The sequence below is a fragment of the Chelonoidis abingdonii genome, chromosome 1 (assembly GCF_003597395.2).
Source record: "Chelonoidis abingdonii isolate Lonesome George chromosome 1, CheloAbing_2.0, whole genome shotgun sequence".
Classification (NCBI taxonomy): Eukaryota; Metazoa; Chordata; order Testudines; family Testudinidae; genus Chelonoidis; species Chelonoidis abingdonii.
Window position 1 is genome coordinate 336,567,015 of NC_133769.1, and position 20,867 is coordinate 336,587,881.

The 20,867-nt window shown below is 44.5% G+C and overlaps 1 protein-coding gene across 2 annotated transcripts in view; it reads left to right on the plus strand.

Annotated features, from left to right (window-relative positions):
• The first annotated feature begins 8,790 nt into the window (after nucleotides 1–8,790).
• Nucleotides 8,791–20,867, plus strand: part of LOC116824703 (protein O-glucosyltransferase 3-like) — an 81,579-nt gene continuing 69,502 nt past the window's right edge. For both annotated transcript variants that reach the window (XM_075061692.1, XM_032780199.2), the window contains exon 1: nucleotides 8,791–9,033. In XM_075061692.1, coding sequence (XP_074917793.1) covers nucleotides 8,915–9,033 — 119 coding nt within the window. In that variant the 5' untranslated portion in view covers nucleotides 8,791–8,914. The remainder of the gene's footprint in view (nucleotides 9,034–20,867) is intronic.

Sequence of the window (20,867 nt, forward strand, 5' to 3'; positions counted from 1 at the left end):
ATAAAATTATTTTTGAAGAAAAAACCTATCTAAATATAATTTTTATTAAGATACATTATAGCTCAAAGATATCTCATCATGGAATAGGGATTATGAATTCTAATTCTATGGTATGAGACAATATATTCATGTAATTGTAGGCACCCTTTACTAGAGGGGCCTCTGAACTTTATTAGGAGTGTTGCAGGGGAAACACCTGTGTGCTGCAATCTAGCCTTAGAGACTACAGCTCCCATGATGCCCTGGGGAAAGAAGGAGAGACTTCCTCGTGCAGAGAGAGCAGGTGGGCTCTGTTTTGGGAAAAGGAGTGAGATTGCTGCTGTGGAGGTCTGTCCATACCAGGGGCTGCTGCTAAGAGGCCATTAGCTGCTGCTGAGAGCCTGCAGGGGCTTTGATCAAGCAGGGAGTCTCGGAGGCTGTTGATGGCTTCACTGGAGCCCGAGAAGAGACTTTCTGTGCCTAGAGCTGACTGAGGTGGGCCTCCAGTGAAGGACTGTGAGTAACCCCCACTCTGGTTTGGGAAAGTATTTGCAAGGGAAGGGGCACAGCAGAGAGACTGAGTCCGAGGAGAGGCAGAGTGATCTTCCCACTGACCCAGAACTGCTGACATTTGGTGGAGCTCGCTCTGCTCGTCAAAGGAGTTGTACAGCTTGTTGCCTTGGCTGGACTGAATCACAGAACTATGAGAGTGCTGTCTCCAACTGCAGATCTTCCACTGTGCCCATGCAAGCGTCTAGGATTCTGAAATCTAGAGGAGTGTACACTGCAGGGTGGGATGAATGGTGCCAGTGTAAATGCCAGTTAGATAAGTTTCATTTATCACTGTATGCTATATTGGTTAATTGATTTTATTCAACTGCCCCTGTGGATTTAACTTAGTAGTGACATTTATACCCTGTTTCTTAAATTGGTAAGTAAAGAAGTGTGTGACGTTCCCCTCTGGTGTTATCTGGACTGGTGATCTGCTAGGCCACTCCATTCCTTGATTCTAGGAGCCCTGCTCTGCTGTAGGAACCCCCACCCCTGGGCTGTTCACACACAGCCTCTGGCATGTAAGCTGCTCCCAGCTACTTGCAAGTGAATGACACTAGCCAATATCTCCAGTCCCAGACACAACCGTAAACACAACCCAGACACGTCCTGCAGTGTCCAGTTATGTCCGCTGGATGCTGCAAGCTTATGTGAGTTCATCAGTTTAACAAAGAAATTGATATGCACCAGGCTTGTTATCCCATGGGGAGTGTCTGACATGCTTCATACCAAACACACTGCTTTAGGTAGAATAAACAAATAAATGCATTAACTATAAAGATAGATTTTAAGTGATTATAAGTAAAAGCGTAACAAGTCAGATTTGGTCAAATGAAATAAAAGCAAAACGCATTGTAAGCTGATCTTAGCACTTTCAATGTGCTTAAAACTTAGATGCTTCTCAGCACAGGCTGGCTGGTTACTTTTCAGTCAGGCTCTCCCCTTTTGATCAGCGTTTCAGTCGCTTGGTGGTGGTGTCTGTAGATGTAGGTGGAAGAGAGAGAGCATGGCAAAATGTCTCTCCCTTTTATCATGTCCTTTCTTTTCTCATGACTTTGCCTGTCCCCTCCCCTCCCCCCTTCAGAGTCAGGTGAGCATTACCTCATCGCAATCCCAAACTGCCCAAAGGAAGGTAGGGAGTTGACTCTGTCAAAGGTCTAACCGATTCTTTTGTTGCTGCCTAAGCCAGTGTCCATTGTTCCTGTGATGCTGGGCTGGGTTTGTCCCATCCATGTCCTGACAAGGTGTGAACCGCCTCTCTGTTCTTGGAGAGTTTTTGCATGGGCTTGCTTTAAGCCATGAGGATACATTTTCAGCCTCATAACTATACACATGAAATTATAACCTATAACCTTACTGCAACAATTACTATAACTTCACTATAACAACCATGCTCAGTGAATTATGAGCCTTCCAAAGACACCCAACATGACAAACCTTGCACTGGATACCACATAATCATTTTATAAAGATGAACATGGAAGTGTAGGGTGTTGCCCCTGAGGCACAGACCGTCACAGAGTGTTAGTTTTAATTTAAGTATATTGGATATATATGATTTATCATTGGTATTTGAGATATTAATAATAATAATAATAACCTGTGACATGGGTCTATTTGAAGGGGTTTATTCCTGGAGGTTCCTGAGGCATACCACTGTGTGCGTACAGGGCCCACCCAGGTGGAGGCACTGCCAATTTTAACTTCCTTTAGGAGTAAAGGGACTGCAGCAGAGGGGTGGATAGAGGATTCCCACTTATCCAACATCACTACTGGGCTACTCAGGATCTCCCTTAATGTCAACAACATCAGGTGCCTACGCACACAGGTGAGTGTTGCCTGCTCCTGAGTAACCCAGGAAAGAAAGGGGAGGTTATATAATGTTTAAGAAAAGTTTTGTAAATGAGTTCCAATAATTCATGGATTAGGGATCCAATTTTATTGGGTTCCATGGGCTTCTGTATAGATTATTTAGATTAATCTTTCTATCTACCCAATGGGACTCAGCGCTCAGTCTAGAAGATACCATCAGAGATGCTTAGTTTTGCAGTTCTCAAACAGTGGATTTGTGTCCCCAGAGATAACATGCTTGTTAACAGCAAACATGTTTTCAAATAAATAAATAATGTATCGAGGTGAGAAATAACAGACCTCAACCCTATTGTCCCTCTGCAAATTTGTGTGCACAGAGTCAGTCCCTTACCTCTCTCTAAAAGTGCAAAGTTCCAAAAAGTTCAGTGGATAGGAGGTTGTTGGGGGCAGAATAGATCTGGACAAGGAGAAGAAGTCTGGAGATAAATGTGAGAATGGAGGGACAGGCAGTAGAAACAAAAGTGAAACTGTTTGAGCAGCATATTCCAGAAGTCTTGAGGTCTTTCTGAGTGTAGCCTTCATTGATTTGAGATCTACCATACCATTCTCTCACTAGAAGGGAAAACTTATAACGGTAGCAGGCCGTAAAAGAGACCTAGTTTGGGAATACTTTAATGAAGTTCCTCTACATGTGGGTAAGACAGGCATGCGTGCAAAATGCAAACTGTGCAACAGAGAAATGCAAGGCCTGGTTGCCTTAATGAAACAACATCATGAGAAGTGTTCCTTCTCAGGAGGAAGCTGCGTTGAAGATGATGAAAGGAACATGTCTGAACATGCAGGATCTTCAGGTTGGTAAACTTTTTAAATTCATACTTCTTTCTTAAGGACTGCCTGTCTTCCTTCTGGACTACTCTTGAATTGTCATGTTTGAGCAAAAAAAGATAGTACCATAGAGTAACAACTATCATTTTAGCTGAAGGTGTGATAAAAAATAAATAGCTGAAATAGGCAGATCTTCCTTTTACAATTTCACTGTTAAAATAGTACTGAGTGTCAGTGAATGCAATGAGTAATACTAAATGAGCAGTATGGTAATAATAATTAAATAACTGCATTGACTTATTTTGTTTAGGAGAATCCATGCTCAACATACAGGAAGGTGGAAGACATCCACCTTCAAGATCACCATCATTTTCTATAGTTTCAGAGTTATCTGCCCATGATAGTGTTTCAGTCACATCATGTAGGTCACGTAGCCACAGTATATCTCCTGTAGCAAAAAGCAAAAATTCTCCATCATCCAGAAACAACCACAGATAAGTTTGTGATAAGAACCAGCAGATTACAAAAAAAGAGGTAATTGATGAAAAAATTTCCCAATTTGTTTATGCAGTAAACTCTCCTTTCAGTATGATTGAGAACTCACACTTCATTAATATGGTTCAGTCATTGGGACCAGGAGACAGTCCACCCAACAGAGCAGATGTTGCAGGCAAATTGCTAGATAAAGTGTATGAAAGAGAAATTGAGCAGTGTGCAAAAGGTCTAGAGGGTAAAATTGTTAATCTGAGTCTTGACGGGTGTAGCAATGTCCACAATGATCCTGTTGTACGTGCTTGTGTGACAACAGAAGAAGGGAATGTCTTCCTTACAGAAACAATTGATACATGAGGAAATGCACACACAGCAGAATACTTACAAGAAGCAGCAGTAAAAGCTGTAACAAACTGTGGAAAAAAAATTCAAATGTCTAGTACGCACAGACAATACTGCAAATCTATCGCAGATGAGAAGAAATTTAGAAGAGAGTTCCAAGCAAATAACATACAGTTCCAGAGCTCATTTGATACACCTCCTAGCCAAAGACTTCAGTGTTCCAGAAATAAAGGCTAATGTTGTTGAAATAGCAAAATACTTCCGTAACAACCACTTTGCAGCAGCTGCTCTGAAAAAAGTGGGAGGAACCAAGCTAACTCTCCCACAAGACGTGCAGAGGAACTCAATAGTGGACTGTTTTGAGCACTACATCAATAACTGGCCTAATCTGATGACAGTTTGTGGAGAAAATCGTGAAAAAATAGATGGCACTATCACAGCAAAAGTTCTCAACATTGGGCTTAAGAGAAATGTTGAACACTTGCTGAGTACCCTGAAGCCTATTTTTGTAGCCTTGAACAAAATGCAGGGAAATAGCTGTTTTATTGCTGACACTGTTGAAATTTGGAAGGAACTGAGTGAGATCTTAAAAAGAGGAGAAATATGCAATGACTGAGTTAAATTACAAGCATTAAAAAAAACTGAATGGGATAAGCACTATCTCCAGCTCATTTTCTTGCAAATATGCTCAATACTTGGTATCAGAGCTTAAACCTAGGCAAGACAAAGAAAGGGTGGGAGGGGAAACCATTGAAGTGACTTGCCCTAGGTAAGACAGTAGGTCAGTGGCAGATTCAGAAACCCAACTCTCCTGGCTCCCAGTCCAGTGCCCGATCCTCTGGACCACACTGCCCTTTTCAGTGTATTCTATATTTTATTTGTGTTGTCTTGCCTGTATAGATTGCAGGTTTCTCACAACAGAGCTGCTTCTTTGTGCATCTTATACAGTTTTGAGTACAGTACTCCTGGGGGAAATTCTGCATCACTGCGTGAACAGAATTCATGTCTCCTGCAGATTTCTTTGTTTTCCTGCAGAAAAATGACTTTTGACAGGAAGCTGCAAGAGCAGTCATATACCCCTCCCCAGCAGCAGAGGCAGGTTAGTTCGGGCACCCGGAGTAGCTGGTAGAGACATAAATCACTGCCGGCAGTGAAGTGGGGTTGGGCAGTTGTACATGTGAGAGAGAGAGAAATACTCTGTCCCTCCCGCTCACTATTGCGACACTTAGTGTAGATGGTTCTGTCCCCTCAGGCAGACAGAATATAGCAGCCTGTCAACTTTGTAAATTGTTCCCATTGTTTTTGTGAATTCCCCCAAGAATATAAAACAGATGTAAAAGTATTAAGGCTTCTTTACATTGCCACAGTGGTATAAAGCTGTAAAGCAATGGTCTCAAGTTGCAGTGGGGGAGGTCTAGGTTGGATATTATGAAACACTATTTCAGTAGGAGAGTGGTGAAACACTGGAATGAGTTACCTAGGGAGGTGGTGGAATCTCCAGCCTTAGAGGTTTTTTAAGGCCTCACTTGACAAAGCCTTGGGTAGGATGATTTAGTTGGTGTTGGTCCCACGCAGGGGACTGGGCTAGATGATCTCCTGAGATCTCTTCCAACCCTAATATTCTGTGAAAGGAGAGTAAGGCCTTATAAATGCTTATGGTCGTACTTTAGTGATTAGAACTAGTCTAAATATTTGGACTGAAATAAAAGTGCTCCATAAACTGCTGCAACTCATCTTTCTGGTGATAGTCAATAGTCACTATAAATCGTGAGTTTGATTTCCCAGCTGTCACTTGCTCTTCAGTTGCCTATGATGCAACACTGAGCGCATGGCTGCATATATTTGTTGACTAATAACTAGAAATAAAGGGTCAAACCTAGCTACATTACTATTAGGCCAGGGGGGTTGGGAATTTCCTCCAGTGCACCTCATGTCTATTCTCCATCTGTTGTATTGTAGTTCAAATAAATTACCTAAATAAATGAAAGCAGCAAGGTGGATGTGATTTAAATCATAAGTTAGGAAGACTCAATTTAATCATGGATTTCTACATAAAAGTGCATTCTTGTTGGTTGTTATAACCTTAATACATATGCTTCACAACTCAGAGATAGATTTAAGTTTCATTTTTTAAGAAGGTACACACTATACATTTTGAAGTGATTTATTTTGAAAACTTTTCAGATTAGTTTTACAGCTATATCAGAAAATGAATGATTGGTTGGTTATTTCATTTACCAAAGGTAATTAAAGCAGATGTTTACAAAGTCATTGGGAGGTGAACTATCTCCAATTCAACAGGCTTAATCATTAATATTTGGAGGATTTTCTTGCCATGTTGTATTAGGAGAAGAACATCACCAGACAGACATTTTATTTAACTAAAACAACATTATGTATTCTGGATTTTTTTTTTCAACAGCAAACATGATATTTTAACAAAACAAGCATATGAATTTTCAAATTTAGTTAAACAGACAACAAAAACAAACCTGATTTTAAAAACACTGCTGTGCTGTGGGAGGGGTTAGCCTTGCCCATCCTCAAGGATGAGAGAGTTAATGAAATATTCTCAAGAAAGGATTTCAAGTGGTAGGAATGCAAAAAGCCCAAGGGGCTGTTTACAGATGCAGAAATAGTGGTAGAGAATATAGGGAAACGTGCAGCAGTTGATTCTTGCAGCGACTGGCCCTGAGTTTTTGAAGAACTGTAGAATCTTGTCTGTTCCTGCTGAACTGATTACTGTGTGAATTATCATGCAGATTAAGTACAGGCAAGTTTAATTAATTCCATGCAATAAATCATAGTGAAAAGGGTCACAAAGTAGAGTATAAATATGACGCATCTTTCAATCTACACTGAATTTTTTAAAAACTTCTCCTTTTGTTTGAAATAAATCCATCCAGTGCTGACCCAGGTCAATAACAATTTGATCATCTTACCCATTAAATGACAAATTAATCACACTCACCCCTACACTTTAAGATAGGCCCATCATTTGAGTCTCACTTTATTACTATTAATTCAATGCGTGCATTTTTCCTTTTGAAAACTGATGAGGGGAAACTGCATCTACACTCCTGCCTATGGCTACTGTGACTGTGCTGCAATTTAGCCCCAATTAAAAACCTTGATTTTTTTTTATCCTTTGGTTGAAATATTAAGGGTAATATATTCTGACCTTGATACATACAATGCTGGAGCATCAAAATATTTCTAACATTTGCTTCACAATAAGAGCCATCAGAAATTAGACCAGGACAAAAGTTATTTCTGTGTTATAATAATACTTAGCAATTAACAAGCCTGATTCTCCACTGCTTTGCACCCTGTGAAATCACTCACACCTGTGCTGTGTCAAATGCTCCTGCCTACTTCTCCTGTAAATGGAAAATTCAGATTTAGTAGCATTGATACCTCTTTACGCAGGTATCAATATTATTATTAGTGTTACTGTAGCAGGTAGAACTCCCCCACCAAGATGGGGGTCTGCTTTGCACCAGGCACTGTACAATCATTCAGGCAGTGCCCGTGCTTAATTTGTAATGAAAAAGGTGCTGGGACTCCATTTTTTAAATAACTTTCATAACTGACAAGCTCAGAAGTGCCAGGCTCAGCCCTGGCACAAATTAAGCATTGGTCACTGCCCCAAAGAGTTTTCACTTTAAACAGGGAGCAGCAGGGGAAACAGAGGCCCTATAAAAGCAGCAGAGAATCCTGTGGCACCTTATAGACTAACAGACGTTTTGGAGCATGAGTTTTCGTGGGTGAATACCCACTTCATCAGATGCATGTAGTCCCTCATAGTCACACAGCAGCTTAGATACAGAGCCAGGAATTAGAAGCAAGGTCTCTTGACTCCCCTTCCTACATTGGACCCCACTTGTCTCCCCTTTGTAAGTGATTACACAAAGTCCACATCTTTCCACTCCCTTACAGACATTAATTAAAAAGCCTCACAACACCACTGCGAGCCAGAGCTGAAGAAGTGGGTTTTTCACCCACAAAAGTTTATGCCCAAATAAATCTGTTAGTCTTTAAGGTGCCACTAGCCTCCTTGTTTTTGTGGATACAGACTAACAGGGGTACTCCCTGATACTTGAGGGCTGATTTTTCATCCCTATTTTACAGGTAGGGTCACACACCCAAACAAGCAGGCTGCTGGTCAGGCAGGGATCTGAAATGAGCTGACCAGAGTGTGTATCTCCACAGCCCAGGTCTCCTCACTGCAGTGCTGGTCTCTCTCTCCAACAGAGTGTTTCCTGCAGCCCCAAGGCCACCTGTTTCCAGCGCTGCCTCCCTCCCCTGGGATCTCTACCTTTGTCTAAATGTCAAATTTCGCGGGGTCAGGACCCCCCTCGCCCAAATCCTGACAAAGCCCCTCCCAGGGCCGGCTCCAAGCCCCAGCGCACCAAGCGTGTGCTTGGGGCGGCACGCCGCGGGGGGCGCTCTGTCGGGCGGCAGGCGGCTCTGATGGACCTCCCGCAGGCGTCCCGGGACCGGGGAGCTGCAGAGCGCCCCCCGCGGCGTGCCGCCGTGGTTGGGGCGGCGAAATGGCTAGATCCGGCCCTGGCTCCTCCAGCCAGGTGGCTCCTTCACTGCCAAAGCCCGAACGCGTGTCAACAGCCAAAGGCTCAGAGCAAATATTTACCTCGCTCCCGGGACACCTAATAGACTCCACCGCCTTGGGACAGGGCCCGCCCCTGCGCACAAGCGATTGGTCCGGGCGCCCCGTTCGGCCTGTGGCGCCCCGCCAGGGTTAGCTCCGCGGGTTGTCATTCACGCAGGTGTTGGCCACGGCCAGGGCCCCCGGTGCGGGCGGTGTCCACTCCGGTGGGACTTGGCGCTTCCCGCAAGCTGGGCGGGGCAGGAGCTGAGGGGACAGAGCCGGTCCCCCAGTCAGTGCGCAGCGATGGCTGGAGCCCCGCGCGGGCTCGATCTCACCTTCCTCAGCGAGCAGGAAGCCCGGCAGATTTTCCAGGTGCTGGAGCGGGACGCGGAGCTGAAAAGGGCCGAGAAGGACCGGATCAGGTAGGAGGCGTCGATCCTGATCCCGCTGGGCTCCTGCCTCGCTGGGACGGCAGAGGCAGCGCTCCCGAGTCCCCCTCACCCCGTCCTGCCTCCCCGCGGCCACTGCTGCGCTGGCGAGCCAGGCTGGGCTGTTTTGAGCGTGTCAGACCCGCGAACAGCGGCCCTGGCTCCCCTAGGCTGGGTGCACGGCGGCGGGCCTGTGCGTGGGTGGCCCCCGTGGGCTGAGTGGGTGCAGGGCAGGTTGTTAGGCCGTATTTGTTTCTGTGTGTGTCGGCGGGAGGGGAGGGGCAGCTCCCCAGCCCAGCTAGTGGCCCCCCAAAGCCGGCACGTTACCGGGAGCCAGGTGCTCTTGCCCCGTGCGGGAAGATTTGGGAGCAGCCCTAGAGACACAGCTACGGGCTGGGTAAGAAGCGTGTGTGTCTGTGGCAAGTGGGGCACTGAGGGCTCTGCCGGATCTCTCCCCCACCCCCCTTGGCACGGGAGGCTGTTCTGTCACCTCACCTGTCAGTGACAGAGGGTGTTGGCTGAAGGTTGATTCCTGCCAGAGCGAGGACGGCATGAATACTTGATACAGTCTGTAAGGAAACGATCCATTTCCCTGTGACAGCTGTGACAGTCTCAGTCACATACCACATTGACTCTTGGCACCTCTCCAAAACCAAAGTAAAGGCTTCCACTGATGAAACAGGTAATAAGGCAATTTGCCACTAGGTCACCTGTTTGATTTCATCCCAGGTCAGTGATGGTCATGAGTGACTTAGTGACTGAGGTGAAATAACTGGGTGGCCTTAGTCCAGTTCCTAATGGACAGGTGTATACATCCCATAACCACCAACACTGGTTACTTGTTGCCAGTGAAAGCAGTGACCAAGCACTGAACAGAAATAGCTGGTGATCCTTAGAGGTACGGTGTCTCCCAGTCAGATTTGAGGTGCTGGTGAGATAGAGTTGGGAAGGCTGCCCTGAGTGCTGCACCTGTTCTCCAGGGTTCCCCCTCTGGCATCTTTCATGAGGGTGACATTCACTTAAACTTTAAAAGGAAGGCAAAGGTCATCTGAAATGAAGCACCTCAGCAGGCTGGACTTGCCTGATATATTACAGGGGGATTGGTTAAACACATGGGGGTAAATTCAGGAATGACTTATACACTGTGTAACCCCAGTGAAATCCAAGGCTTTCCTCTGAATGGAAGCTCCTACTGAATCCATTGTTTCCAGCTGGTGTTTGCTTTTCTTCAATCACTAGCTAGTTTCTGTGTGATTTGCCCTGTTATGATAAGATAGAGAGGGGAAGACTGGCCAGGCATGACTGTTTTCAAGGCTGGAAACACTGTGAGGTAGAAATGTTGACCAAGATTTTTGAAAATGGGCAAGTAAAATGAGGCTCCTAAGTCCACAATTAGGCATATAAATAAGCTTTTCAAAAGAGCTGAGTACTCCTTTTGAATTCAATAGACTTACATCTGCTACCAAGTCTGAATTTGGTCCTGCATTTCTATATTTATGGTTCTGTTTTTCTCTTTATGCAAAGGCTATCCAGGTAAGCTTAACACGTAATGGGGTATTTCTACTGATAGATTGTTGAGCTGGAGGTCTACTTTTAAATTTCAGTTAAGTTAGCCTTAGAATGTAAGCTGAGCAGAAGAGCGGAAATAGCCTCTTGTTGTTAAGGCACTGGACTAGGATCTGGGTTAGGTTCCTGGCTCATCCAGAGTCTTCCTGTGTGACCTTGGGTAAGTCACTTAATCTGTCTGTGCCTCAGTTTCCTGTCTGGAAAATAATAGTTCTTTCTAACACCATTTGTTTGTTTTACCTATTTAGATTGTAAGTGCTTCAGATAACAGTACAGGGGGCTATGATAAGGCTGCGTCTCTGTCATGGAAGTCATGGATTCCGTGACTTTCTGTGACTTCTGCAGTGGCTGGTGTAGCTGGCTTCGGGGCTACTTGGGCAGCCCCTGGGCCAGCGGCAGCAGCAGTTCGGGTGTGGGAGGGGGCTCAGGGCTGGGGTAGGGGATGGGGTGCGGAGGGGCACTTGCTGGCCACCTCCGGGGTATGTCCCTGCTGCTACTAGGCAGAGGGGCCAGGGGGCTCTGCCTGCTGCGGTTCCTGACCAATGGGAACTGTGGAGACAATGCCTGGCCTTCCCTCCCTCTAGTAGCTGCAGGGACATGGTGGCCGCTTCCAAGGAGCTGGGTAGGGAGTCTGCTAGCCCCACCAAGCCTCCTCCCCTCCTCCCCACCCAGCACCATCTGGGGTCCTGGGCCACACGCTGCTGCATGCTTCCTCCCCAGCACCTGCGGCGCACCAGACTGCCCCCTCTCCCAAGCACCCGCAGCCACCCGGCTAAGTTTTTGTTAGAGGTATACAGAACAAGTCATGGAAAGGTCACAAACTGAGAGTTTTTGTTTAGTGCCCATGACCTGTCCATGACTTTTATTTAAAATACCTGTGCAGGGGACCATGGAGTCCATCTAGATTGTTTCCCTGTAGTGAGGTTTGTGAGATAGAACCATGCAGGCCTGAGGTACCCACCCAACTAAATAGATCCACTGACCCTTTCGTAGGAGTGTGTTGAATGCAAGCTTCTCAAGGCAGGGAGCTGTTTGTGATACCCTTCATGTGATTATACAGTGCCACACGCACTGAAAGTGCTATAGAAATAGTAAAAATTATATTAAAAAAAAAAGTTTAATTATGTCTGTTTCTAAAGTGTTTGTGCTTGTGAAAAGACTGTCTTCATTGGTATAAAAATGTCATATCCTTTTGTAACTCCCGATTAATTCATAAAGGCCCAAGGATTGTCTAGAAAGGTCGAGAGTTAGTGCACAGAAAACTGCGGTGTAAATCTATAGTGCACTAACTGGCCATGTGAATTCTGCTACCATAAACTAAGAGTTCCCTAGTATGGTTTGACATACTCCTGAATGAGGATCAGATTCTAGCCCCTTTGGGGCCGCACCCTAGAGTGCAGTCAGATAAGGGATGGCATTATCTGGTAGCAGCAGCACCAGAGAGTGGAGCTAGGGGAAGGAGAGGAGGGGCTGTTGCCTTCTCCATTGAATGGCTAGAGCAAGTCTGAGGTCAGGCCAGGCATACCCACAGGCTGCCTTTCCAGTCATCTCTGGAGCTAAAGAAGATTTTCTTCAAATTATCTGAGCACAGGTCAGCCTCAATACAGACAACAACCTCCACCAGTGGATTGGCACCAGGGGCCTAAGTGGAGAAAGCTAAGGCAGAGGGAGTGAGGAGATGGCTGGTGAGCCCTTTAAAAGAAGCAGGGCTGTGACCTGGCAAGATGGGAGCAGGCTCCCTGTTCATTTCCACAAGGACCAGAAAAGAAGAGGTTGGAGGAACAGCAGAGGACCCATGATGGGCAGGTATTGAATTTATTTAATAGGAAGAGCCCCAAATTGTTTAGGTAGTTGATTTTATTTGGGAACTTATATAGACCCAGTTACCACAGTATTTGAGCACCTCACAGCCTTTAAGGTTTTTAATCACCGCAACATCCAAGTGAGGTAGGGAAGTACTATTCCCATTTTACGGATGGGGAACTGAGGCACAGAGATAATAAGGCTCAGATCAACAGAGGTACTTATGTTTATGTCTGGGGCTTAAGTACCTAAGTCCCAGTTTTGGCTCCACTGCAATCCACAAAACTTCAGCCAAACCTGTCAGCTCCTAAACTCACTCAGAGCCCACATTTTCAGGGTAAAAGTTCCCTAGCTTCCCCCTTCTGAGCACGTGTGTAACCCACACACCTTCTGGTTGTGGTGTTATGTACCATCTAGTGGCACTGAGACCACTTAGAGAGAGAGATTTAATGAGTCTCCTCTACAGCCTTAGCTAACAGTCAGTTGGCCTTTAGCTCACTCACTAAGCTCCAGAGGTCCCCAGTTCAGTCCTGCCCGCTGATGACCGGGGTCTGTCAGCATTACACATGGACTACTGGCTCCCTCCTGCCTAAGCTGCAGAGCAGTCCATGAGCTGGGGAAGCCAGTCATTTGGCTGCCTAAGGTGCATACAGGCCCAATCCAGTAGATGTGCTCAGAGGCCACCTACCAAATCGGGTCCCATTCAAAATCATCATTGTGGTAGTGCCGCCAGTGACCTTATAACTAGGCTTTGCAGAATTCAGAGTTTTTAAAATAATTTTGTTGAATAATAATGTTTTATTTTTAAAGATGATTGTTTTAAATTTTCACAGTTGTGGGAAATTATGGGGGAGTCAGACAATTATTTAATGACAGATGTTGAGATTCAAAAAATTAGTTTTATAACTGCTAAAACACAAATTGTCAATATCACATGTCAAAATATCTTTAAATCAACGTAAATATCTTTAAATAAACAAACTGTTTCTACTGTTCAGTTACTAGTCCATTTGTAACGAGCCTGATTCAAAAATCTTAATCACTATTTTTACTCTAATAAATTGTCAGATTGGCATAGACCCTGGATTTGGTTTTGTTTTTTTGCCTTCCTCTGCAGCATGGGTCACTTGCAGGTCTAAACTAGCGTAAATGGTGGATTCCCTGTAACCTGAAGTTTTTAAATCATGATTTGAGGACTTCAGTAACTCAGCCAGAGGTTAGGGGTCTATTACAGGAGTGGGTGGGTGAGGTTCTGTGGCCTGCAATGTGCAGGAGGTCAGACTTGGTGATCATGATCGTCCCTCCTGGCCTTTGTCTGAGAGTCTAACTGCTCAGGCAGCATTTTTCTTACTTTTCCTTTCTGTACATTTTGATTTATTATTGATGGAAATATTTTTTGTTGGCTTGTGTGTGTATGGTGAAATTGATGTCATCAACGTTTATCAAATAAAAGATTAATCCATCCAAGCCTACTTATCAGTTTTAGCCCTGTCATTAGATCACTCACCTGGGATATGGGAGACCCTGATTTAATTCCCCCCTCTCTGTCAGATGAGGGAAAGGGTTTGAACAGGGGTCTCCCACCTTTAGTGGTTAAAGCACCTTCTGAGAGTACTAGCTATTCTGATGTGGGGGATTCCTTTAATCTCTCTTGCTGAAATTATTCCACTGTGAATACATAATAAAAGAATCTTTGGCGCAGGGAAACTAGACCTGGGGTCCACTGCTTCCAGGTGGATGCCTTAACCACTGGGCTCCAAAGTCATTCCTGCTTTTTTTCTTGCGCTCTCTCTCTGTGGCCTAAGTGACTGTTCCACAGTAGGTCAATACTTGAATCAGGGGTCGGCAATCTCTGGCACGTGGCTCGCCAGGGTAAGCACCCTGGCGGGCCAGGCCAGTTTGTTTACCTGCTGCGTCGGCAGGTTTGGCAGACCACGGCTCCTACTGGCCGCGGTTCGCCGTCCCAGGCCAAAGGGGGCGGCGGAAAGCGCCTCAGGCCAAGGGATATGCTGGCCGTGGCTTCCCGCCTCCTGTATTGGCCTGGGATGGCGAACCACAGCCAGTGGGAGCTGCGGTCCACCAAACCTGCTGACGCGGCAGGTAAACAAACTGGCCCAGCCCGCCCGAGTGCTTACCCTGGTGAGCTGCGTGCCAGAGGTTGCTAATCCTTGACTTAAATAATCATTGGGCCAGAGAGAGCAGGAGAAAAAGCAAGAATGACTCTGTGGTTAGGGAATTCAGCTGGGAGACCCCAGGTCCAGTCTCCTTTCTCCTACCACTCTTCCATTACTTAGCTATGGTCAAACAGCTTCAGCTGGAGAGACTGAGAAAGCCTCACATTAAAATATTCCATAACTGAGAGATGGGAATTGAACCTGTCTCTCTAACTACTGGGCTGAAAGTTGTACAGTAGGTACCACCATCACCACTTCCTCTGACCATGTGTGGCGCAAGGCAAGCACCTAACTCATTCCCACAAGAAAAGCCCCCTGTGCCTAAGCTGCCTGACTCTCTGCACCAGGTGCATGTCTGTGAATTGCTGTGCAGAGCTAGGCTTCTCCCTAGGCCCCTATCTCCCAAAGAGGGGTGGAGCTTAGCACAAAGCATTCTGGGCAGCATCTCCCTTTGGCTAGTTTAGGTGGCTCCCCACTGGCATGCTGGCTTTTGTGGATCACATTCTTAGGTGCCTTTTCTCATTGGGGGTGTGTGGTGAGGTTGTAATTGCCAGCCCCAGCTCTTATGGGCACCAGCTTCAGCTGGTGGGAGAGAATCAGAGGGGGATAATAAAGGAGGAAGGGAACAATGAATCAGTCACTCTTGTTTCTAAATTGTCTTGCTTGATTGTTTGTCCAGGCCTGGGAATCAGAGCAGCTGGCACCAGACCAGATTGTGATTACATTTGAGATGAAAAGCCAAACCAAAGTAATGAATTCTTAGGAGTTTTCAGCACCTCTGCTCCTTTGCAGTAAATGCCGTCTTGGGTTATGAATGCAGAAAGCATGCAAGAAAGATGAATCCTCTTCACATTGTTTTGTAAACACTTGCTGCAATTGGACTCTTGGGAGCAATTATTTATTAAGGAACGTAACTGAACTTACTCCTTATGTTTGGAAGGCCATTCACTGAGCCCCCCCACTTGGTGCTATTGGAGTTTGTTTGAGTTGTGCTTCTTTGAGATGCTTGATCGCAAGGGTTTTGCTGTAGCAGCCAGGTATAAAGTGGTGCAGAGGGAATGCGCCTTTTTCATATGCGTTCTGCACTCATAGCAGATTATGCTCCTTTATGTTATGGAGCAGACTTGGTGCATCTCAGGATTTAATTTGTTCTGACTTGTTTATATTTTTAAGGGCCTGATCTTCCAGCCTTTACTCATAGATGTGATTCTTATTCATTTACACAAAATGCCTCATTGAGAAGCATGAGACCACTTGCATGAGTGAAGATGACCCATGGGACTTAGGAGTAACGGATCAGAATCCTCTAACCCTTTATCATTAAGGAAGGTTTCTAACATCCAGCCTTATGCCTCAACTTCTGAGGCCTAGAGCGGGAAATACAAGGGCAACCAACCGTGGTAATTATCCTTATTTCACTGGTGCTCCCTCCTGCTGCTCACACGGCCACAGCTATACTTTTATTTTTAGCACACTAGCTTGATCTAAATCTAATTGGATTTTATTACTAATAATTATATACATTTTAATTTGCGGTGACTGTAACTAAGAAACCATGATGCCTTTGTGTTCTGTGTATTGCACCTTTATACGTCGAAGTATACTGGCCTGAGTGCAGAGACAGTAGCCATAGGAGGAAGGTGGTGTATTGTTAAGGGTGCAAGCCTATGATCTGGGAGACCTGTATTCAGTTCCCTGCCACACCATTGACTTGCATGACTTTGGACAGATTATTTAGTTTTTGTGCCTCAGTTTCCCACAGCTGTAAAGTAGGCATAGCAGTATTTCCCTAACTCATAGGGATGTTTAGAGAATAAATATGGGAAAGAGGTGTGAGCTCCTCAGATAGTACAGTAATAGGGACCATATAAGTAAGAATGGTAAATTTTGTTTTCAGAGTAACTGCCTGTTATAGAGGAGACACTGATACACTGTGCTCCCTCCTGGAGACTTGACTTTTGTACTTATAACTGCTTTCCTCAAAGGATAGAAGTATTTTACACTGAAAGTATATGATGTCTCTTTATGAGAAAAAACAACAAGAGTAATTGGATTATAAACTAAGAATGACATCACAGAATTATAGCTACATATAAACCATCGTGTGTGTGTGTGTGTGTCTCTCTCTCTCTCTCTCTCTCACTCACACACACTGTAAGCAATGCTGTGGGTCAAATTCTAGCTCCAAATTTGTGTGCACAACTCTGTTCGATCACGTAGGAACGTAAGTGCATAATTTGAGAGAAGAATCTGGCCCTTAAACCCCACTCCTTCAATGAGAACTCTGCCAACAGACCTCTGATCCTATGTAGATTCCCCAAACTGTGGAGCTCTGCATGTGTCCAGAACTCCTTCCACACAAATTTTTTTGCAGGACAGGCATCTTAGTTTTTAATTGGAACTCATTTCCAAATTCATGTAACTTCAGAATTCATACCTACTCTGCTACTCTTTCCTTATTTTTCCCTTTTATTTTTCAATGTGACATCTTTGTACAAAAAAAGCAGTATGGCTACATGAGAAATAACTGTGTCTTGTACCTTCATAGAATAGTTCATGATAACATTTATGGCTGCACTGTAAGTTCATAGATTCCTAGGCCAGATGGGAATAAATGTGATCATCTAGTCTTCATCCTGTTTAATACAGGCCATAGAACTTCCCCAAAATAATTCCTAGAGCAAATCTTTTAAAAAACAATACAATCTTGATTTTAAAAATTGCCAGTGATTGAGAATCCACCACTACCCTGGGCAAGCTCTTTCAATAGTTAATTATGCTTACTGTTACAATTTCACTTCTTATTTCCAGTCTGAATTTGTCTAGCTTCAATTTCCAGCCATTGGCTTGGGTCATGCCTTTCTCCGCTTAGTCTGCTAGATTAAAGAACCCTTGTTATCAGATATTTGTTCCCCATGTAGATACTTACTGAAGGAACACAAAACAGACACCATGTAAAATCAAGCAGGTGGGTTTATTATACACAGCGCTGGTGGAGTGTCACCTTGCTTATTACGCTTAGAGGCACTGTCAATCAATTGATACTGTAGATTATATGGATTTTCCCTGGGCGGAGGAAAGTGACCGGGTAGGTAGTCCCAAACCCCTGGATAGGTCTAGCAGCAAGACAAGATAAGCACAGTAGCCAATGGTCAAAGATTACATAATGTCTCCGCCTATGGTTTTAGGTTAACAAATAACATACAATTAGTACTTCAAACAATGTATAAATGTATATTAGTTTAAAATATATATGTTGAATTCTGATTTGGAGTCCATAGAAATGAAGTAGCGCTTCTGATTGCCCAACAGGTACAGACCTAGCGGTTAAAACAAAAAGACAAATGAAAAGTACGTGGCAATAAAGATTGTCTTTCAGCTGCTCATTTGTGTTTCTAAGGCAGGTATTGGTAACTGTGGGAAGCAACAGGGAGGTTGTCACGTCTCATACTGAGATGCTTGAACCTTTTCCATAAAGTCAAGGTTGATGCGTGGGGAGAACATCTTCTACCAAAAGAACGGACCCAGGCTCAATAGGACCCTTTCATTCCTTTGGCCTGTTTGCAAATTCAGATAAGTGCCAATTATTGCTCCCCATCTGGCATTTTGCTGACTAAGCTTATTTTAGTAAAAAGCAGTTATCTTTTGTTTGCTCTGCTTTTCTTAGCTAATATTGTTCACTGTTTACTAGGCCTCTGGCGTCTTGACCGAACTCTGGACTTTGGGCCTGTAAAAAGAGCTGACATAGTCTGTATTAGGTTGTTACATAAACAGCACATGGATTCTGTCCCTTCACTTATAGACTGTAATCAAGTCACCCCTTAACTTTCTTTTTATTTAGCTTAACAGACTCAAGGAGTGCAATCACTTTTTCTAATCCTTTAGTAAGGCACTGTGTCAAATCCTTAAGGCATTCTCCTGGCTCTCCTAAACCCTCTCCAAGTTAGCAACATCCTTCTTGAATTGTGGGCACCAGAACTGGACACCGTATTCCAGCAGCCATTGTACCAGTGCCAGATACAGAGAGGGGGAAAAAAACCTTTGTACTCCTGCTCAAGATTCCCCTGTTTATGCATCCACGGATAGGATTAACCCTTTTGACCACTGTGTCACACTGGTAGCTCCTATTCAGCACATTAGCCACTATGACCCCCAAATCTTTTTCAGTTACTGCTTCCCAGAATAGAATCCCCCTTCCTGTAAACTAGTCTATATTTTTGTTCCTAGATGTATACATTTAGCATATTAAAACAGATATTGTTTGCTGCACCCATTTTATCAAACAATCCCAATTGCTCTGTATCAGTGACCTGTCCTCTTTTTTATTTACCACTCCCCCAATTTTTGTATCATTTGCAAATGTTATCAGTAATGTTTCTCTGTTTTCTTCCATTTCTAATATTGATAAAAATGTGAAATAGCATAGGGCCAAAAACTAATGCCTGCAGGACCCCACTGGAAACACACCTGCTTGAGGATTATGCCCAGTTTACAGTTACATTTTGAGATCTATCAGTTAGCCAGTTTTTAATCCATTTAATGTGTGCCATGTCGATTTTACATTGTTCTAGTTTATTAATCAAAATGTTGTGCAGTACAAACGCCTTTGAGAAGCCTAAGTATATTACATCAATATGATTACTTTTATCAACCAAACTTGTAACTTCATTAAAAAAATCAAGTAAGATTGACAGGATCTATTTTCCATAAACCCCACGTTGATTTGCATTAATTATATCACCTTCCTTTAATTCTTGAGTCCTGTATCAGTGCTCCCTTTTCTTGCCCATGATCGATATTAGACTAACAGACCTATAATTACCAATTTATCCTTTCTAAATATTGGGACAACATTAGCTTTTTTTCCAGTCTTCTCGAATTTCCCCAGTGTTGCAAGATGTATTAAATATCAACATTAACAGTCCAGTGAGTTCCCCAGGCAGCTCTTTTAAAACTCTTGGATGCAAGTTATCTGGAGCTGCTGACTTTAAAATATATAACTTTGGTAGCTGCTGTTTGACATCTTCCTGAGATAACAGAGGAAAGGAAAGAGTGTTGTATAATGAGACTTTATCTGTTTCCCCAAATACATACCAGAAATATTTATTGAACACTTCTATCTTTTCTCCATTATTATTGATGATTCTACCATTTCCCGTATGATTTGGATTCTTTTTATTCCTAATATACTTATATTCTGTATTGTCCTTAACTTTGCTGGCTATAGCTTTCTCCTTGTGTTCTTTGGCTTCCTTTACAAATTTTCTGCAATTCCTAGCTTCTGATTTATATTCATCACTGTCAACTTCCCCTTTCTTCCATTTGTTTTCTTTATATATATTATAGCTGCTTCACTTACCCTCTAAGTCAGGTTGGATTTTTTAACCAGTATGGCCTTTTCCCTTGATTGTGGCTTTTTGGAGATCTAGTAGAGCAGTGGCTTTGAAACTTTTTTCTGAGGGTCCAGTTGAAGAAAATTGTTGATATCTGTGACCCAGTAGAGCTGGGGATGAGGGGTTTGGGGTGTGGGAGGAGCTCAGGACTGGGGCAGAGGGTTAGGGTGTGGGGGTGAGGGCTGCAGGGTGGGGCTGGGAATGAGGGGGTCAGGGCTCTGGGCTGGGGGTGCAGATTCTGGGGTGGGGCCGGTGATGAGAGTTTTGTGGTGCAGGAAGGGGTTCCAGGTTTGGGGGGTTTCAGGGCTGGGGCAGGAGATTGGGGTGTGGGGTTGGTTTGCAGACTTACCTCTGGAAGCTCCCGGTCGGTGGCACAGCTGGGGTGCAGAGATAGGCTTCCCACCTGTCCTGGCACCATGGACTGTGCTGCACCCTGGAAGCAGCCGGAAGCATGTCTGGCTCCTAGGTGGAGGTGCACAAGCGGCTTTGCGCAACTCTCACCTGCAGGCCAATGGGAGTGCGGAGCCGGTGCTCAGGGCAGGGGCAGCACGTGGTGCCCCATGACCCTCCTGCCTAGAAGCTGAACCCACTGCTGGTTGCTTCCAGTGTGCAGGGCAGTGTCTGAACAGGTAGGCACTAGCCTGCCTTAACTGGGCAGCACCGCCAACGGTACTTCTAATGTCCTAGTCGGTGGTGCTGATCAGAGTGACCCAGTGCCTGACATGTCATGACCCAGTACTCTGTTGCCACCCCAACTTTGAAAAACGGTGTATAGAGTGTTCTTAAACCGTTGTCATTTAGATTTTTCTGATTACATTTTTTTTTCTCCCAGATTTGGCTTATAATTGTTTTCAGCTGTATGACATTTAAAGCACCAAGTGTATATATTACT